The sequence below is a fragment of the Spodoptera frugiperda genome, chromosome 10, assembly GCF_023101765.2.
Source record: "Spodoptera frugiperda isolate SF20-4 chromosome 10, AGI-APGP_CSIRO_Sfru_2.0, whole genome shotgun sequence".
NCBI classification, from domain to species: Eukaryota; Metazoa; Arthropoda; class Insecta; order Lepidoptera; family Noctuidae; genus Spodoptera; species Spodoptera frugiperda.
The window spans coordinates 7578172-7596496 of record NC_064221.1 but is presented as its reverse complement, the minus strand read 5'-3'; the positions used below and the strand labels follow the sequence as shown (position 1 = coordinate 7596496).

The window sequence follows — 18325 nt, the reverse complement described above, 5'->3', positions numbered from 1 at the left end:
GGTAAGGTGAGAGGTTAGTTTGGGTGTTTCCTCACTCTATGTAACCCTGAAAAAGGCCATAAGTCTCTTATAACTCTTTACACAATCAATTACAACTAGACATGTAAAATTACTCATAATAATTAACTTCATTATTATTTAAATAAAACTTTTAATCATCCGATTCTCGATTAGAGCAAATCGATTCTAATCTTACTAAATCTGCCTAAACGGGACTCCATTCCATGGTTGCGATACAAGCAATTGATTTTAATTCGATCGTAAACACCGTCACATAATCGATTCGACTGTCTCTACTGACAGAGTACGGCAGTCAGTGTGTTCTTGCCTGTTTTATTCGATTTAATGAATATTCATAAACATTTTTATAGTCTGTATCGGTTTGAATATTCGAATAGTGATTGCAAGAGTTTTTGTTGCACGTTCCTATTTATTGCTGATGGATTGGTTTTGATTTGATCTCAGTTCTAGAAAAATGTGATACTTACCTAGTCGTCCAGTCTAAAATGCGCATTCTAGATGTATTTTTTTAATAAATACTAAACCTGTGCCAATATCGCATAATCATGATTCCTAGTAAATCCCCCCATTCCCCTGAAAATAATGGCGTATTTAGAAAAACCGTTCCCTACATGGTCCTCTATTGCGTTTGAGATGATATTCTCTCCCTGGGATTATTATATTAGGAACGACATTATGAAATGGACCTTAGGCTGGTTTAGGCTTTCTTACAGTTGAATATTTTTCTACCAGTTACTCAAATATAATATATCTAATTTATAGTTGTAGCTACCGGTCGCCGGTCGCCTACCCCACTGAGCTTATAGCGCGAAGGAATTGTCTACCTCCAATTAACCTCTTCTTAGGCCATAAACCCAATAATAAAAACTATTTTAATCGCCAATAAAAATATTCTTTTTCCATATTCAAAAATTCTTTTAGGTAATTGACAACTACCAAATTGTGATTGCTGTTCGAAAAATTATCATCATTCCAATTTCGACTTTAGTAATCTGAGTTTAAGAATCATAACTTCTTATTTTGATTGGCAAATCTCTACAAAATTAATTAGTAAGTTTGTTTACTGGAAATTCAACTTTATGTATTACGTAATAAGGATAAATAGATGTAGTAGAAGATAGTAGGTACTGGCTTGGTTTGACGTTTCCGTGGAAGCGTTTACCCCCTGTAGTGAGAAGCCAAAGGCCACGAGAGTGGGTTGGCCACGGCGTCCATAAATTGTAGGACATTACGATTATTAGAACTGTTATAACGTATTTAAGAATCAATTAAATCAATAACATTAATATTCGAATAGCTTTTATGTCTGTCCTACTGAGATCTGTTGCCATTGATTTGATAATAGTTGAATTAATTATTGTACCTAAGTAATCAGGTTATATAAATTGTATTGTATGTCAAAATTAAATGGAGGGTCTCATTAATAATTATTAATCTGTACTTACATATTATTCAGTCAAATAACTCAATATAACATTCATTATTAGGAGAAACTTCAAAGTAATACAGTACTTAGTACTCATATTATAGATTCGCTTTTGGCTTACTCCTTCGGTCACCTAAACAGGCTAAAAGCCTCCGCCTTTTCTTTCTTATAGGGCCACTTTTACGATGCTTTTTAATCGCTACAAGACTTATTTCCCTTACTAATATTATCCTAAAGAACAGCCAATTCTTCTGAAAATAGAAAATTATGTAAAAAGGTGCGTTTAGAAAATATCAGAGATACATTATGTATATGTATAGATTGCTATGGATGCGTGTTATAGATGCGTGCTATGGATGCATGCTATGTATGTCTGCTATGGATGACTTCCCTACTATCGATACACCAAAAACCACAGAACATATAAAGAGAGTAGAAATGAAATAGTTCCTGATTTGTATCAGAACGCGTGTCGCCGTTTCTCCCACCCTTTAATTTCACTACAAGCAAGAGACCAATGTCTGAGCGGATTACCCCCACAAATAAATAACACACATTTAAATCTCGAATTTGCTATTGGTTGTCACACAAACGCAATGACTGCATTTGACGTACACTCTAACACGCATAAAAACTCATGTATGCTAGGGCGAGACAAAGGTCGATTGTTGATATCGATAAAATTTAAGTAATCTTGTTTTTGTTTTACAAGTATTGTTGAATATTGTGAAATTGTATTCATGCGAAATAGAAACCAAGTAATAAAAGTAAAATAAATAAAAAATACATAACTGAATTTTAAAACCAATTTTATTACTCAATAAGTTAAAAATCAGTAAAAAATAAATAAATCATAGGCACTTTTGAACGTCAAAGCAAATATAATAATATTAATAACGTCTGTCTGTCGGTCAGCCCTCTAGTGAAGCTATTTGCTCGTTCCAAAGTGTAGATTCCTATGGAGAAGATCGAAGATCTGTTCGTTCGATCTTTTTCAATTAGATTCACAAGACAATTCTTGATAACATTGCTATTGTATATATATGTAGGAACAATGTAACGACAATACGACGTCAAAACTATGGGACAATAAAACCAATTTGTAAAGAATATAAATTAAAAAAGCGGGTTGTTTCAAACATAGTGCCCACATATGTACACTTACAATTTTGAAATAATGCTTCTATACAAATAAAAAATAATCTTTAATTTAATTTTTCAAATAAAAAATAAATAAATAACTGCTTGATGCCACAGGATCCCTAGACTACATTGGAATAAATTAGTACTTTAATTTAACGTGTAACTAGTGATCGTATTAGAGCATTGTCTAGTGTGAGCGAGTGTCCAGTGGAGCCGGACCAACATGCTGCCACACATTTTTATCTTCAATATAATCTGACAGTTTATAATATGCCTGTTTACACAGTTCACGCTTTATACAAGATTTAAATTTTTTCTCGTTCAGATTCAGTATGGTGGTTGGTAGTTTATTGTAACACTTAACACAAAATCCCATGAAGGATTTCTGCACTTTGGACAATCGGTAAAACTAATATTCAGTCAAAGCGATAGAAAAAAAACCTTAAGAACAACAAAATTAATACAGTCTGGAGCTGACCAGTCCCAGTTGACAGCGCTCGTTCACCAACATGACACGTACACCAGCACCGTCCAACTCAACCATGTTGCAGGGAATCGAATGATCCAATGCCCGTGCCACCGCCAGTGAGACCTTTGAGTGAGCATGACAACTCTAAGCTGACACAAATGCATTCTACTAGTCTAATTTAGCTAATTACAGGGCTCTCACATTTACAATAATCTGTATAAAGTACAGAACACATTGAAATAACATGGTTATATTATTTCATTTTTTAAATTTACGAAAGATGATATTTTAAATATCGCCATTTTTAGACAAAAAAACTGATTTAAAGAGACTAATTTAAAATTTTCTAAAATAAAATCAGTTTACTTACTGAATTACACATTGCGATATTGTGCGGATAAACGCCTAATTTTAAGTTTCTTTTCCCTGACTTTGTTATTATGTAATTATCAACATCGAAATGTTGCGAACGAAATATGCTACATTTAGTAGGAATCCAGGAGCCCATAGTACAGGTTTTCCTGGTTTGGGTTCCTGAATCCCACCACTTGTCTTTTCAATTGTTTTAAACCTGGTCGTGTAACTTGCTACATAATTTATTATACTATTAATTATTATATAAGCTTAGTTTTTAAGACCAATGTCTGTATAAATATGGTGGAGATAAAAATATACGCAGTTTCTAATCTGTGTGGTGGAACTTGAAAAAAAATAATTAATTCTACCAGTTGTGTCAATCCACAATTTTGTTACACCTGGATCTGTTGGAAACCTAAAACATAATATTAAAATAAATCATATGTCACAATCTATAAAAAAATAAAAACATAAAACTCACTCAAAATCTATATTACTAATTAGTCGTAATAAATAATACTTGTTATTTAAATTATAAAGTGTGCTATTGATTATAATAGACTGTATCATAGTAACAATCGACATTGATTACAAATTTGCCCAACACTATCGATGTCATAGATTTTGTGGAAATGAGCTTTTGTTTCGGTACTCGCGACTCTCGCAATGGACGTCATACATTGCGCGATTGCTCACGTAGTGCAAGATTGTACTCATCTATCGCAAGCAATGTATTACTATTAGTCTGCTTGCGATTATATCGTTTTTGTCTATAAATTTCATAATACTAATGTTATAATTACAAATATCACACGTATTTTTATGTTTTTGGACTTACCGGTGAAAAGAAATTCCTTCTCGTGCTATGCTACACACCTGGTTTCTTTTCCGACACGTTATAATAGCGCAAGACGGCATAATATAATATTTTTGCGGAGATACGTACGCTGTCAAAACATGACAGCGATTGCTAGCCGGTAAGTATGGACATTTGAGCGTTATGACAGCGCGCAGTACGCCGGCTCGCACCCTCGGCACGCGTGGCCCGCCCACAAGGCCAATCCAGTCTCTTTCTTTTATCCATGCCAAAAACTATGCCTTGTTCATATCTAACTGTAGCAAAGCAACACAATAAAAAAAAACAAAACACAAACTACTGGAATTAAACAGAAGCTTTTCAAATTCAAATTCAAATTCCGAACGTGTCCAGTCCTCTCAGTATTTTATGGTGAGGTTGGCCACCCTGGCGTTTCGTTTCACGCAGTGAGGTTACGCTACTGTTCAACCCCCTGTTGATAGGACACACTTACCTTTACAATATTTTATCTTTACGCTAATGACCGCCCGCGACTCGGTCTGCATTTAAACTGTTTAATTTTATGTATTTATGTGTTTTTGATTAAAAACGGAGATTTAATTTTCGTTGTAATAATTATTGGTAAATGTAATTGTCGATTATGTAAGCTTTTTATTAAGTCTTGGATGTTCTTTTTCTTATAATTGGAGCTTAGTATTTCTGTAAATAGGTGATTTATTTGGTAATCTTCAGTTTTAAAATAATGTCGATTACGTGCCAATACAAGTATTGAAAAAAAAGTCTTCAATTAGACGTAAATTAAGCTCCTACAGGCACTTCGATATGTAATTACGAAAAATAGTTTTTGGTATATGCAAATAGGCTCACTACTCATAATATGGTTCAAAAATTAAGATAAGTAAATATAAACTAAAGGAGGCTTAAAGAAGATCAACCAGCTGTAATATCTACTTGAAAGTTAAACCACACATTTTCTACTTCACTGCAACAAAAAGATAGACAGACATTTTATAATTTTAAACATAAAAACGTTCCCTTCCAAATCTAGTAGCGTGGAATAGAACGTAAATTATTAGAAAAAAGGTTTTTATACTTTTTTCTTTGTTTTTTAAGGATTGTTTATGGTCTGATTGGGCCAGTATTTTTGAGGTTTTATTTGGAATAGGGATAAGTTTTAGGAAGTAAAACTTAAGGGTTTCGAATCTAGAATCGATGGATTCGTATCTATTTGAATTGAGATTAATCTGAGGAAGAATAATTGTGATTGATTAAGTATTTAGATATAATTTAAATTAAAGAACATAGTAATAATATCTACCTAAACCAAATTGATATTAAAATACTTGAAATATTAGAAAAACCTATCAAGTTCTGTTACCTAAACGTGTAGCAAAAACTATCCTAACTATGTACTCGATCAAAAGTATCTATTCTCATAAACAGAAGCCACAGATTATCAACGAATACAGATGAGGTTCTACAAAAAAGGCTCGTTCACAATTATGTCAAACTCAATTTGACAACTTGATGAACATGGCCGTTCAGCGTTTGACATAACTTCGTGGGTGGTCCGTCCGGCATGCGTGTAATTTTTTTTTATTTTTGTTTCTAAATATATTTTTATTTCGACCACCGTAGGGCGATGACTAAGTGGCTTTCGATAACTAGCCACCGGCGAAGCGTTATAATTGGTTATGACATTTTGGCGTGTGGCCTTGAGAAATATTGATGAGAACTTCTCAACGTAAATGCTTCATGATACATTTTACACACTGCTCAAAAGACTGAAGACACTTAGGAATTCATTCATTAAGTTTAGGTTTATTTAGGTGACTTCACATCTTAAAGAGTTTTGAGGAATCTAAAACCAATTTCCTTCCTAGGTTATCCAAGCTATGGATTGTGAAATACTAACCAAAATCACACAACCAACCAAAGACAAAGTGAACCGTTCAAAAACGAAACCGTAAGCGCAAAATGACAGCACAAAAACTATCTCCCGCCAAAAGAACTGTCAAAGTGACATTGTGTGTGACATTACCACGAGGGTAAATAATGGTGACCCTGATGCCGTGTAGCTACCTCGGAGGGGGCGCCTCCCCACGCTGCAGCTTGGACCACGCCGAGCCAAAGGTCAGATGCATTCTGATAAGCAAACGTACGAGCTGTGAGGATTTCCATTTTCGCATAATAGATGGCGCTACTTTGACCTGAGGTCTAGATAATCGCCAGAGTCTATGGTTACGAACTTTCAAACGTTTCGTTCAAAAACAATTGTATTTTGGAAATCCTCACTGTGAATAAATGTTCTGTAGGAAATTGAGTGCTTTAGATGTTGTATAGAAATTATATTTTCAAACTCAATTTCGAGAAAATTCGTACGATTTGACAGCAACATTAATGTATCACGACACTTGCACTTTATGTATGAATGAACCTGCACAATGCACTGCACAAACTTCATTAGTTTTACTAGCTATAATTCTAACTTTATATGCACGGTATGGCCTAATAATATGCTTGTGTAATATGATGCATGATAGCGTAGTCTCCTATTTATTAAGCTTATTGTAGTACCAGCAATCTGCAACTGAGATGAACTATCTCCTCGCCCACGTTGTACCATCTAGGAACCTTCTTTCTTTTCTAGAAAAATCGGTATCGTTCTGAATACTCCACACATCCTGGGTTATTGCTACCGAAGTTTATAAGTCAATGCATACTCAGACCGTAAAGCTTCCAGAACAACTGGATGTACCGTGAATCATCAATTACAAAGAACTCACAAGAAGGTTCGTGTTCAGGACGAATTTACCTGTTACCAAATCTATGTCACAGACATGTACTTAAAACAATTCAAGTGACAAGACGACGAGACGAACTTTATGGCACAGGCGGCCATGATTAATGTACTCACAGCGTTATCTGGCCAGCGTAACTAAAACCAAATTTTATCGTTCTCATTGTACAAAACTGTTTATGTTTTCCAAGTGGTATAGGATGGTGAGGCTTCAGATCTCATGTTACCCATTCATGGTGACCATTAAAAAGTCGTAACGTACCTACGGGACAGAGGATCGTTAGCCACCTGATACCAGGCTCTCATAACTTCGAGGCAGTATTGGCTTACATGATGGTTGATCGTTTAATTTTGGTATGCGATGAAGATTAGCGAGTAACAATGCCTAATTGCGCTGATGATTAGACTACGTGTGAGTGAAATGATTTCAAGGTAATACGTTGTCTCTAAAATGGACTTTAAAGCTGTGTTGTTGCTATGCAAATTGTGACGATGATTAATACAAAAATGGTAGAAACAAGAAACATTTTGTTAATATTAAACGATTCATTAAAGACTATAATAAATCATCAAACACAACCGGTCACAAATCACAAACGAAAGCGCATTGACCTTAGCAACAACAAAACTGAACACAACACGAAAAATAATAGAGATATTAATTTAATTCAATGGGCATTTTTAACGTATAGCGCACTCATAAAATACTATAACAAAGAAACAAATAGAAGGCAAGGGAACGAAAACTAAAGCCACCCAGAGATAACAGCAATAAAAACAAATTTGTCCAAGTTGATAGCTGAACACGGCGCGATTTATCGGCCGAGATGTCTCTCTCGATACAACTTGTAAGTTCCCGCGTTTAAATCGATTGGGCTTAACTCCATTTTGTTTATGTAATCGAAAACAGACTTACTTTGTGTAAGTGCGGGAAATGTGTGGTGTTTTGGCGGGAAGGAAGCGGTTTTTTTGTGGTGATTTGCAAATTAATATTCGCGTACCAACTTAAAGCTAGATTTGCTCTCAAAAATTAGGATATTTTAAAAACATTTGACCACTTACTTTAGCTCAGACATAAACACTAACATAAGATATTTCGTGATTATTTAAACTATTCCTTAGCAACGATTTCGGACAAAAAAAGGAAAATGCTGGGTTAAGTTACCATTAAATGACTCTGAGTGTGGTGGTAAGGCACTAACGGTTAATAAATTGAGAAACTTAACATACGTAAAAATACCCCAAAAATTAATTAAAAAACATAAAACTAAGAAGAAAAATGTTAATCAATAAAATTACAAAAACAATTTTACCACCACGACCACGGCAACAGAAAAAAGAAATCCCAATTAAACAAATGACAAGTGTCAAAACGATCCCCATTCTCACTTCAGACCATAAACAAATTACGCGCCCGAACAATAAACAATGACAGATAAAAAATAAATCACTATTAAAATTGACAGTTCACGCGACAACTCGAAAAAGTCGAAGATCTTATTAATAATCGCCAATATCACATGTTATTATCAAAGATAAAACATAAAATTGGTCGGTCGATAAATTTTATAATTTATATGTTACGACGCGGGAGCGAGACGATACATCGCCGATCGTAAATATGCAGTCAGATAAAACAATAAACGAATTACGTTTAAATAAAGAAGCGTTTTGTTCTGACGCTTGTTTAGAACACAGCGTGTTCTCGTTTCGAATTTGGATTTCTTTTATTTTTATTATTTAGTAGTGTGAAAACAGCTTCATAAGAATAGAATATTATTTATTTGAAAATATCAAAATTAGTTTTATTATGATTGGCATGAAATATTTTTTATAAAACAAATCTTGTCACTTTAAATCCTTTTCATAAAAAGACAAACGTTGCAATAAGAATTCATACATTTCCTTGATTAAATAAATATCTATGGTGTAGTACTCAAGTTATTACTAGATAGATGTCTATCTTTCCTACACAGGTTAACGCATAAATAAGTATTAGCATAAATAAAGTTAATGACAGTCACTATCATAAACACGATCTTATCGCACGTACCGATTTGATTGACGACAATTATTTTACGTAATGCACATTAATTTATTCATAAAATGTAATATTCAATGCGTAATTATTCGTAAAATACCTACAATGGAAATTATTAATCCTTTTATTTTATAACATCTGTCAATACAGAAGCCAAATTATATTGGTACAGTAGAGATCAATTTTAAAATTAGAAGAAACATGATATTAGCATTAAATAAATCTGTAATCATGAAAAATATGGAGTTAAAACGAGTGCAATTTTAAAATAATAAAATATTAACATATCGTAATAAAATAATTCAAAACGACACAGCCTGTATTCAACCGCCCGTTCAGGCGCGTTGTCGCCGCGTAAAACGTATAAATTAGCCCGAGTTATCGGGAGATCGGGCGGCCTCACACCTCGAGAGGAATGCGCCCGGTGATTTACGTCCTTTCTCACACGATACCTCCTTTGGATCACTGTGGTCCTGGTAGCGAGCTTGAGGGATGAGACGGTCATTAGGAAATGTTTTGGAATTTTGTTAGGTAAGTATACTTTATAGAAAGCTCGGAAAATCTGAAGGGCTAGTAGAAATGTTTTATTTAATGGAAAATACATATACCTACTACTATCGAGGAATCTACCCTGTAATTCATGTATTTTCTCACAGGATAGCTTCTCGGATCACTGTTGCCCTGGTAGTTTTGGTAGAGCTAAAAGGATGAGACGGTCATTAGGAAATATTTTGGATAATCTGTAGGAATTAAATAAAGATCGAGCTAATATCTGCATTTAAGAAAATAATGAACACCACTTTAACCTATTTTTCCAAATCATACAAGTTATGTGATTAATTGCTATTCAGTATCGGAATATCCTCTAAGTCTAGATAATCCTAAACATAGGAAACTAAATAGAAAGCCTACAATAATATACCACCTATGCCTATACCCATAGCCTAACCTGATAATTGGTGACGTCACATCACCCGGTTTTCGGTTCACCTTAGAAATTTTATTAATGTTGTTAAGTTAATCTTGATCGAACGAGGTGACAGTTAGGAGTTTTATTATTTATAACTTTGAACGTTATCTCAAATCTCGGTTAGTTTTAACTTCTACACCGTTATATTACATTAACCGTTTCATTGGTAGTTTAGTGTGAGTTATGGAAGTGTATTTTAGTTATTATTGGTAGTTGTTATTGATAATTGATAAGAATATACAGTATTGTCACGCTTTTTAGTCTGTCTGTCCCAGAAGGGGTTTTTTTTGAGTGGGGAAAAACATTCAATGACTTCTCTAGACTAAAACCACCCCGTTTCTACTCCTGCTTTTCAAACCGGAGCCCCGGTAAACCTGCTAGGTAGTCCGCAGCTCCGGATCAGGCATCAGCGCTACTGGACCCCATCTGTGGTGGTCTGATGGCCCTTTGGGGCACGCGCGAAACGCGAGGCCCACCCCCTGGGATTTATAATACAAATAATGAAATAAGATGTACGAATAGATTTAGTTGAAAGTATTCATTTACCTAAACAATTTGAATCTATCATTTTATCCGTTCTTCTTATGTGTATCGGTAAATAAAATATATTAATAAATTAGTCGTATCTTTAACCTTAGTGTCCTAGGTTTATTATCTAAAGCAGATCATTAATTTGAAATTACTAAACAATAATAAATAAACATGATTGTCAACAATAAATACATGAATACAGAACTAAACTGATGTTGACCTAGGTATACCAAGGCTCTCATTATGTCATTTGTTTATTTATTTTCTCATATATAATGTAACTGGCTAATGCCCGTGACTTCGGTCACGTGGATTACGGACTTAGTGAGTAATAAAAGTAGCCTAAGTTTCTCGTTAGTCGGTCAGCTACCTGCCATTAAGATTCTCGTCAAAATCGGCCCAGCTATTTCAGAGATTAGCCACAACACACAGACAGACAGACAAAAATTGTAAAAAATATTACTTATAGTTAGGTGTATGTTTTGTATGTATAGTATAGGTATTCATAATTATACGTGTAATAAAAAGCAGTTATTACAAACAGACACTCCAATTTTATTCTAGACATGTCGCCGATACATTTTGTCGGACATATTTGCCCCCTAGTATACCTACTAGAACTAAGCCAAAGATATATCTTTGGCTTAAAGTTTTAAATTATCATTATCACCAATCGGCAAAAGGCTACAGCTGAACAAAAACCCTTGACTTCACAGTTAAGATAAAATAAATTAAATTAGTTTAATTTTAACATTCACAGTTTGTCTTATCACATCAATGATGGTAGGTATCTCCTAAATGTCAATGTAAAACTTTAAAATGATTTTGTAGATAAATGCAAGGAATTCATTTTATACCAGCCGGTGTAGGTCAGGTTTATATTAACATATAATCAATATTCATACAAATATAACACTACATTAAATAATATGTCGCAATAGGTATGAAACGCTAATTTTGTGGGAAGAAGATGTGATTAAAATTAACAATACAAAACTATGCACTAGACACGGTACAATAATTAGCACAGAGAATCAAACAAGCCAGTGTATGATCATAAAATGATCTTTTGGAGAAGAGAGAAAGACTAGAACTAACAGAATTGCTAACTACCTCCCTTTTTAAAAGATAATTTTTAACTAGTCTATAACAACTACACCGCTACGTATTACCCCGAAGCTTCGGACTTCTTAGCAGGTTACCGGGGCTCCGGCTCGACAAGCAGGAGTAGGTACAAATGGTTTTTAGTCTGTAAGAGTCTGACACTCTCGCCCAAGGCGGGAGCAGTCATTGGATGATTTTACCAATAATCTCAAAAAAGACATGTTTCACAAGATATAATTTTCGTGGAAATATATGAATTAATATACACCTACTAAATAAATAATTATATATTGTAAAACATGTGTCTAGATACTAGATCAAACAGAATAGGAACAAATAAATCTAGTTCAAGGTCGATAATGCGAATTTGAATGCCAATTAAGAAAAATAAACTTTATAGACTTTAGATAAGGCCTAATTTATGAGTTTATATACAAATAAACAAGATTATCATAGATCGGCATCTATGTTACATAATATGTTATCTGTAACCTTCCTCATCTATGGTAATTAAAAAATCAAGTAGCACAGATAATTGATTGCGATCGATTTATTCATTATCATGTTAAGTAGATCATGTTGTGTCATTTTGGAAAATAACAAATTTTGAAACATTTTTGAATAATTTATAAAATAAATAAATAACAAATTTTGAAACATTTTTGAATAATTTAAACGTTTCCAAAATATAAGAAAACATATTATACCAGGCCTTTAGTTCCTCGAAAGTCCTTGCCTAGGTAACACTTTATTTATTTAAATCAAACCAATTTTTACTTTAAATAAAAAATCACGATGTACCTGAAAGTGAAGTAAGTGGGAGAGCCAGCATGCTTTGGCGCGAATTTGACCAGAGTGATACCACGGCCTCACAGAAAACTGACATTAAACAACGCTTGCGGAGTGTTTCGTGTATGTGAGGTTACTGGAGGCCCAATTACACCCCTTCCCAATCTTCCCAATCCCCGATTCTTCAATAACCTTTAAATTCCTAACCCCTAAAAGGCAACCGGCAACGCATTTGTAACGCCTTTGGCGTTTTGGGTGTCCATGGACGCGGTGATTGGTTATCATCAGGTGATTTGCCTGCTCGTTTATCGGCTTATACCATAAAACGTAATATAATATTATTGAAATCAAAAAAACAAAAATGTTATGCTAATTTTCATTGTGACAGTCCACTTCTGTCCCCGTTCATGACACATGGATGTCTTAATTCGTTCACTGCACATCCCGTGGACATCGGCGGTGGACAATAGTGACCATTCTTCGTTCCGTACAATGTGCTTCCGAGAAGGGCGAGAGATGTTTGGGAAAAAATGTCGCTAAATACAAACGAGTGGAGGTGACTGGTTCTATTAATGAGCTGTACTCGTAGTAAAGTTTGGTGGAAGTCGTGATTTGTAGTTCAGTAATAAATAGTGGTTAAATTGTTTAGATTTATTTAAAAAGAGTAACGATGGAGTTTCTTGCTCGTTCTTCTCCATTCGAAGCTACACTTTGTAACGAGCTTCACTAACAGACAGACTGACGGAAAATTCAATTTGACGTTTTAAAAGTGCCTTATTTAGGATTAATTGAAATAAATGCTTTGACTTTAAAATTGAAACGTAGCCAATGAGTTATTTTAGCCCATAATCTACCCCTGTTCCATCCCCCATTTTCATCCCGGTCCCTTCAGCAGTTTAGAATACCTATTCGATATCTCCTCTCGATTTTAGTTTTACGATGGTCAGATTAATGCTGTTTAGATATAGGTACATATAACGGGCACGCTTATGAATCAAATCCCTTTTCACGCATTGAGCAATTTTATCAAAACAAGTATCTTTTTATTCCAAAAGTAATTTCATAGAGTCCGGAATAAATTTATCCTTTATGCTATAATAATTTTAGCTTTAACTAAATTTTATTTAATTTTTATTTTATTTAAATCTAATCTTTATTTTATTTTATTTTATTTTATTTTATTTTATTAAATTTTATTTTATTTTATTTTTATTAGACCCTTAGCACGCTTTGCACGTTGCATGAGTTGTACTTTTTCATATGTCACTAAATGTTCCTAGTCTTATTTCTTTCTGTACTTGTTACAGGCAAAAAGGCCAAGACCTGACACGGGCACCGATGTATCGGATCGGTAAGTTACAATATTTTAATAAAATTAATTATCTTAAAAAATACTCTTGTACCATAAAAAGTTTAAGGTATTTTGATACCTAACTTAATAGGAGGTTGGGATTTTCTTCAAAACCTGTGATATACTTAACTATTTTTTTGTAAATATGCTTAACAATCGATTGATGAAAGCATTCTACCAATAATTATAAACATTAAATTTCATCTGTGAATCAGATGCATAGTAGTCATAGTACCAGTACAGTCTCCGCCTCTTTCTATCGTACCAGAATATTTATAAGGGTGAATTGTGTATTATGTTAGCTAATCAATAAACAATGTCACGCCTATTGTTATTCGAGGGGTTGGCAGATATTAGACCACTTTATAATATTAGGTAATTCAACGTAATTGGAAATAAGCCAGTGGACAATGGGATCCCATCTTTTCGTATAATATTATTGGCTTTATACTTTGTCAAGTTTTAATTAATACATATACCCATTTAATCAAAGTCAAAAGAGAACAATCGTGATTTTTATTTTACACCAATATCACTCAATACAACCCTTTCGCAAAGTTTCTTTCGTAAATATTTTTTCAAACATGGTTGATGATGATTCGTAATAGCAATAACTACAACAAATTCACTTGTATTCTTACAAATCACCCTATTAATTCTCTTCACCAACTACCAAAACACTCAACAGTTTAATCAAACGCATGCACCAGGGTATCAGAACTCAACAAGCACTCAACTCCACTCACGCTACAAAATTAAAGTTTACACCAAAATAGAGGCTCGTGACCGTCACAGCTCCTCAAAACACAATGCGAAGGGTCCTTAATCCTCTGTAATCCTGGTATTGTAAGCGCACAATTGCCGGGAAAAGAGCTACTTAATAAAACTACTGCACGCCCCCTGTCCGTATTATCACGCCGTCATCAAAGGAAGCTGGCACACAATAAGGTTTTATGTTACATTACGATTTTCTATCTTTCAATAGATTTTTGAGATTTTTTTGCAATCGTTCTGATCTGATTTGATTGTTGGATTTCTTGGGTTAAGCTGGTGTTGATGATAGTTATAAAAGGTTTTTTTGTTTGTGAAGTGATGATTGAGGTTTAGAATGGAGGCCAAAGAATTGCTGTATTTTATTCGAGTTTTCGGAAATTTCTCAGTAGTACCACGGAGTCTGGAAATGTGCGCGGTATATGGCAATGGGCTCACCCCTATTAGATGGGAGTTATAACATACATTGTGAAAAGTGGGCGTACATTGTACAGTGGCCTATTTATTTTATAGTAATGTAAGTACTATAAAATATTCTTTCTAGGTGGTCTTTCTATCCTTTGCCAAACGCTAACTAATCTGTCTCTCAATGTCAGGTTACAAGCAAGAGTTTCCCTAATTACAAAAATATAAATTAAACTAACAAAACAACTAGTCAAGAGCAAATAGGTTGGTAGACAATACTAACTCACGTTGTTTTTTTTTTCTCTCATGTCACCTCAACGTAATTTATGATCTTACTCGCTGACATGTTGGATAGTCCGACACGACAAGCATTCTGCTTTCACAAAAAATAACATACCGATAGCGAGCATTTACACAAATTAATTATATTAATAGAAATAATTAATCTTCATAAACTTACTGTTTATTCAAATGTAAGTACCTATTTTTATTTAGAATTCCATTCACAAAAAGCAATATTTTATCAATCGAAAGCATAGAAAAAAAAATGCGTTCCGAAAATTCCTTTGCGGCGCGAACATTTAAAAAAAGAACAGCGTTTGGCATCTGACGGTCGCATTCCGTTTTAGGCAGCATATTAGTTAGGTTAATTAGTAGTTAACATGACATTCCTAACTTTTTAAACGTTGTTCGAAACTGAAATAATGAATGGTAGAAAAATAATGATCCGAAGTGTGTTTTGAGCGATATAAATCAATTTTTTGACGCAATTCCGTTACGTTATGCGCTATAGTTTTGTACTTGCGTCAAGCAGGATCTGAAGTATCGTATGTCTTGAGTGCCGAGTCTGTTGATGTTTTGTTGTTATTTTTTTATTTATATCCTCCCGTGCACGTACGTTCAAATATGAATGGAACTCATTCTATTTCTTCAAATGTTTTTAAAAAGATAACATTTTTGACGTCTGTTTTTTTTACGTTGCGTTTCATCATTTAATTCGGCGTTGCGTTTTGTGTTTTTGTCATAATGAGACTGGATTTTAAATGAATTACTCTATTTCTATTTTAGTTCAATAAATCATATTCATATTCATATATTCATATATTTATTTGCATTCCATAATGTTAACAAAGATGTTTAAAGAGGCTTAGAGCTAAGTACAGATCATGGACCCTGTTAGGGCACAGCAAAATCACAGTCAAAGTCAATTCATCTATTTAAATTAATCCTAAATTAGGCATTTTTGAAACGTCAAATTGAATTGCCCGTCGTCAGTCTGTCCATCAGTGAAGCTAGGTGTTAATCAGGAAAATATGTGTAGTTTATATGTTTTAAGTAACCAAATTGAATGACTTAGGACATAAATTATATATTTTTTTAACTAAAATACATCTCTTCTTAATCATCACACAGTCACAAATTAGAAACATTTAACTAAACCCAATATCTAGTAGCAGCAATAAATTAGAATATTTATTTTTAACCCTTACATTACTCATTTCAGACATCTGTAAGATTTTTTCGAAACAAAAAAAATTTGGCAGATGACAAAAAATGCAATTAATAGATTTTTAACGCCAAGTTGACACGTGGCGGCCAAATGGCGGGAAGGGCCACCGATTTCGGGATCCTTAGTGATTGTAATTATTGTTTTGGTTTAGAAATATGTATATAATTACTTTAAGGACTTATACACAAGTACTACACATAGTCATCAGCCATCGTCGACAAGAGATCGCGCTACTGAAGTCGATCTTCAGCTTGTTGTATAACAACTATTGCCAACCAACATACGGTTTACCTAAGCAATGATCCACTCCATCATCCTATTCCATAAAAAATCAGGGTTTAGGTAGGTAGGAAGTCTCCTATCAACGGTCATAAATTATAAGTTGACCAACCCACGCACGAATTGCGAATAACTTGACATTTTTATCACCGCAAAGGCCTAATGTTCAATCGTAATCAATCAGAAAATTATAGTCATATTAATAAATCAGTCTAATCTAACAATAACTTATTTTTATAATAGGTATACTTATACCGCATTCTATTTTTCACAAATCGTCTCTAACGTTTTGTTAATAAAGTCGAAAATGTATTGAAAAAGCAATACAGATTACTCAGATTAGGGTATCTTGACGAGCCGTGAGTACTAGGGCACCATAAGAACAAAGAGTCTCTTCACGGAGTGTGCCGTATTTTGTTCCTGTCAAAGGGCACTGAGGGTTTATTGTTTCGCTCTTAAAGTAAAGTTTATGCTTCAGTATTTGTTATTACACTATATAAACACGTGCCTTTTTAATTTAGTGGGCTCTTGTACTGTGTGGACTTTTATTGTGATTGTTATGTGCGTTTTAAATGGTACGAGCTGTGAATTGTGAAATTAAAGGATTTGCTTTTCGTATCGTTCGTTAGAGTTAAATTTTAGGTAACCTATCGATATCATATCACCAAATCAGAACCGCATTTAGTAAATTTAGCTAGCTATACGTTTCTAAAATAATGACTTTTGTCAAAAAGTGGTCAAGTACTTAACAGTTGATGAATGGCAATATGAATTTAGATAAAGAAATAAACGTTAATCATTTATAAAACCTCAGCGAAACTTTCCCTCAAAAATTATCTTGGAAACCATTCAACAAATCAAAAGCCAACATCTTAATCGCCGAGGCCGCATATTTCAAACGCCAATTCACCCGGAACATAAAACTAAAAATGTGACAACTATCTTCGCGCCATATGGAATGTCAAGCATGGCGGACTATTAAAACGTTTGAAGTCTTTTGTTGGACTAAATTAACGACATTTTACGATGACTACCGCGAGTAAAAAGTAAAAGGAATCCATTGAAAAAGAGCCGAAAACATAAAAAAAGACTTTCAATTAAAAATATAGTGACAATGCTAAACATTAACTGTAAAATTCGGGCTTTTGATATATGATAGTGTTGTTCCAATCGCCGAAGTGAAGCAAAGTGACACTTGAAAAAGGCGGGAACTAATATAAACAAGCGCCATTTTTTAGACAAAGGCACACCGGTGTTCAGCCAGTTCCAGCCTCTTGATTTTATAAATACTGTATTATTTACTGTTCATAATGATTGCTGGTCCAGTTTTATTTATGTTATAGAAATAAATCAGATTGACGAAGACTTTGATGTAACCGAATCTCGATTCTTATGTTCTTTCGAATACGATTAATCTTTTGTTTGGTATCGTGTTCGGAAATTATATTTATAGCTTAGAACGGAAGCCTTGATATTGTTATGTCTTAATAACTAATAAAAAAGAATATTTGACTAAATAGAAATATGAACTAACAACAATA

General features: G+C 33.8%; 1 protein-coding gene and 1 long non-coding RNA gene across 2 annotated transcripts in view; one reads left to right on the top strand and one right to left on the bottom strand.

The window, feature by feature from the left end:
- The window catches only part of LOC118277606 (eyes absent homolog 2), a 57130-nt gene that overhangs the window by 17399 nt on the left and 21406 nt on the right, over window positions 1-18325 (top strand). The window contains exons 2-3 of the mRNA XM_050696449.1: window positions 6117-6366; window positions 13776-13819. Of these exons, the coding sequence (XP_050552406.1) occupies window positions 6289-6366; window positions 13776-13819 (122 nt within the window). The 5' untranslated portion in view covers window positions 6117-6288. The remainder of the gene's footprint in view (window positions 1-6116; window positions 6367-13775; window positions 13820-18325) is intronic.
- Window positions 2240-4505, bottom strand: LOC126911152 (uncharacterized). Its single transcript, XR_007705701.1, has 2 exons — window positions 4255-4505; window positions 2240-3831 (listed from the first exon to the last, which is right to left on the bottom strand). It is a non-coding gene; the product is annotated as an uncharacterized LOC126911152 (long non-coding RNA).